This window comes from Pocillopora damicornis, chromosome 10 (genome assembly GCF_964200805.1).
Source record: "Pocillopora damicornis chromosome 10, jaPocDami1.2, whole genome shotgun sequence".
Lineage (NCBI taxonomy): Eukaryota > Metazoa > Cnidaria > Anthozoa > Scleractinia > Pocilloporidae > Pocillopora > Pocillopora damicornis.
In genome coordinates this window covers 11,381,822-11,384,645 of record NC_142679.1, presented here as the reverse complement: position 1 = coordinate 11,384,645, position 2,824 = coordinate 11,381,822, and the positions used below count along the sequence as shown (strand labels likewise).

At 40.8% G+C, this 2,824-nt stretch overlaps 1 protein-coding gene across 1 annotated transcript; it reads left to right on the top strand.

Moving 5' to 3' along the window:
• Nucleotides 1–354: 354 nt before the first annotated feature.
• On the top strand, nt 355–2,301 carry LOC149038909 (substance-P receptor-like). The gene is made up of 3 exons (XM_089185718.1): nt 355–382; nt 865–1,091; nt 1,256–2,301. The coding sequence occupies exons 1-3, from the start codon at nt 355–357 to the stop codon at nt 2,147–2,149; spliced, it is 1,149 nt and encodes a 382-aa protein (XP_089041844.1). The 3' UTR covers nt 2,150–2,301.
• Nucleotides 2,302–2,824: the final 523 nt, after the last annotated feature.

The following is a 2,824-nucleotide window of genomic DNA, read 5'->3' as shown; positions in this document are numbered from 1 at the left end:
CCCTCCCCGGCGATAAGTAATGATCGGCTCCTAAAATAGATAGGATTATTTTCTTCATTCTACGGTTCTGTGAAAAGATGTAATGGCCAAAAGTGTTCATCAATGAATCAAAAAACAGTTGGAAACAATTCACTGCAATTGCTGAGTGCGAAGAACGAGAACCACCTTATCTTACCTTGTATAACTGATTTTGAGGTTAAAGAAATATGCTTTACTTTGCACTGTTAATTCATGGTTAAAATTATGTTTTTGGATTAATTTGTAACATTATTCTCAGCTTTGTTTCAGGTTTAAACCACAGTAAAACGACGCTTAAAACTTTCGATCACTCAGTGAATGGCAATGAGTGGCATGATGGCGGTAAATAATTCTTCTATTGCAGGTACGTTTTCATGTCTTATAGGTCTGAAGATATTTTTTTTGATACGTTTTGGATGAACAAGAATTCGTAGTGTTACCATGGCTGCCTCTGTGTGAGTCGAAGTCAACATAAGTGAGGTGATTTTAGCGATACGTGGGCAACACCATCTGGTACAAACCGTGAGGCATTAGTAGGCCAATCAGATAAGCAGGCGTGAGTTATACGAAGGAAGTAAGGAGTCACAGATGTCTCTCTGACCTCAAGCGCTGTTATTAATGAACTCGATAATATCGGATGAGAGGTTTTCTCCTAAAATTAGGCAAAAGGAAGGGGGGGCAAACTGGGGAAAAGAAATCTATAAACCTTTCTGCTTTCCTCTTTTATTAGGCAGCGTCATTATTTAGGCTTGGCTAGGTTAAGTCAGCTTCTTACCACATTATCTGTCAGAAAAATAATAGAAGTCTCAAAATCAAAGGCGATTTATTTCTCCTTTCTTTCCTCAGGTGTGGCAAACTTGAATTCATCAGTTGTCAACGGTTACTTTCCTGTGAGCGCTACTGTATGGATAACTGTAGCATATGTGACTATCTTCGTCTTCGGCTTCTTTGGTAACATCTGTATCATTTACATTGTGGTTTCTCGTAAACAGATGAGGACTAAATTCAATTTCTTAGTTGTAAATATGGCAGTTGGAGATCTACTTGTTTCTCTCTTCGTTATGCCGTTCGAGGTGAGTAACAATTTTTCAATTGTTAAGTGTTAATTCATTGTTTAGTTTCGTAATGCAAAACGTTCTCACTCACTCCCAGTAGTATAACACATTTTTTATTTCCCACGCTATTAGGTCGTGTTATCAATGGAATACCTATCTTTAGTACCTCCCTGTCTTTGTAGGTGAAATATCTTTACATTGGCCTGGCATGGATTCCAGGGGCAATGGGAAAAGTCACGTGCAAGCTTGTTGGGTTCCTGGGGGTCTTGTCAGTCGCTGTCAGCATCATAACACTTGTCTTCATTACAGTGGATCGTTACTTCGCCATTCTTCATCCACTTCGAGATATGCGTTTCATTCGAAACACAAAACTGGTCACCGCTGTGATATGGATCTCGTCTTCCCTGTTTTTCTTGCTGTATCTCTTGGTCTTTGACGTTGTAAAGAGTGCTGACGGCTTTCAATGGAAATGCAGAATGGTTTGGAATTTCTTTTCCTCAGACAGAAGTGTCCAGGTTTCTATCGCCAGAGCCTATTTCATGACCATGTTCTTGATGCTGTATTTGGTTCCTCTTGTTGTCATAGCATGGGTTCATATTCTTATTGGTCGACATGTTTGTTCACGCCAGATCCCAGGGGAGCCGACAGCCCATCATAGACATCAAAATGAACTGTCCAGGCGCAAGGTATTGCGCATGATCATCATCGTGGTGGTGACGTTTGCGCTGTGTTGGTTGCCAGCTCACATCCAGCATTTACTCATTTTCTATTTTACCAACACTTATAGAGCTTTGCTCAAAGTTGAAAATCTGGAATCCAGTTTATATTTTCTATCACACGCCAATAGTGCCATAAATCCTTGTCTGTTTATTGGTTTAAACCAAAGATTCAACAATGAGTTCAGGGGAATTCTCAGATGTCTTTTTTGCCGAAATCCCGTTCCCACGAGAAGAAGCATTGGCACAGAACCACCCGTTGTTCTTACTCGCATACGGAAGACTGTACGTCAATGTGATAACACTGTTATACCTCTTCGCAATCAACAGCGTCCACGGTCTCAGAGCTGTACGTTTTGAATTTCTTTTTTCCACGAGTTAGACAACACGATAAAAACCTATCAACACCATTAAGATTGATATTATAGAAATTTAACCATCGCTGATCTGTTCTCAGTAGTACTTGTTTTGTTCAACAACTGAAGCAAAAAGCGTCATAAATGATAAGCCAATCCAGGGAAAAAGTTGCATAGAAAATTTTCAAAATATATGCGAAAAGCTTCATTTACTTGGTAGGACGTCAAAGGATGACGTTCGACCAGTGTGCTTTGTGCACTGTTGTTCTTGTTATCATACGGGGACTCCTCGCTGTTCCTCAAAAACCGTGCTTACCTGAGTGGCCGTAACGCTTGCCAACATTTTCATGGCAAAAATAGAACACGGTATTATCAACCAGAGCACAACTAAACCGCCGATTTGGAAGAGGTATAATGACGACTTTTCTGTCTATGGAAGGCAACCAAAGACTTTGATTGAGTCACAATAAAATTTACTTGATCCCTCCCTCCCCCCCCCCCTCCTCACGACTCTGTAGCATTCTACTGATCCCCCCATCGTTTGCAGTCAATTAACGATAGTCTCCCCTTAGTGACCACCGACATCCCCTCTGTTCCTCCAGAAATCCACGTGATCCCCCGTTAAATCCTCCAACTCCCCTCCCCCTTCGTTTTTGAGAATGTATGAAATGAATCTAAT

What these genes read in the sequence shown, in the direction of transcription:
- LOC149038909 (XM_089185718.1), top strand. Translation starts at nt 355, where the DNA reads ATGGCGGTAAATAATTCTTCTATTGCAG. An exon ending in AAATAATTCTTCTATTGCAG is followed by an intron (nt 383 to 864) that starts GTACGTTTTCAT and finishes TTCTTTCCTCAG; the next exon opens with GTGTGGCAAACTTGAATTCA. An exon ending in TCTTCGTTATGCCGTTCGAG is followed by an intron (nt 1,092 to 1,255) that starts GTGAGTAACAAT and finishes CTGTCTTTGTAG; the next exon opens with GTGAAATATCTTTACATTGG.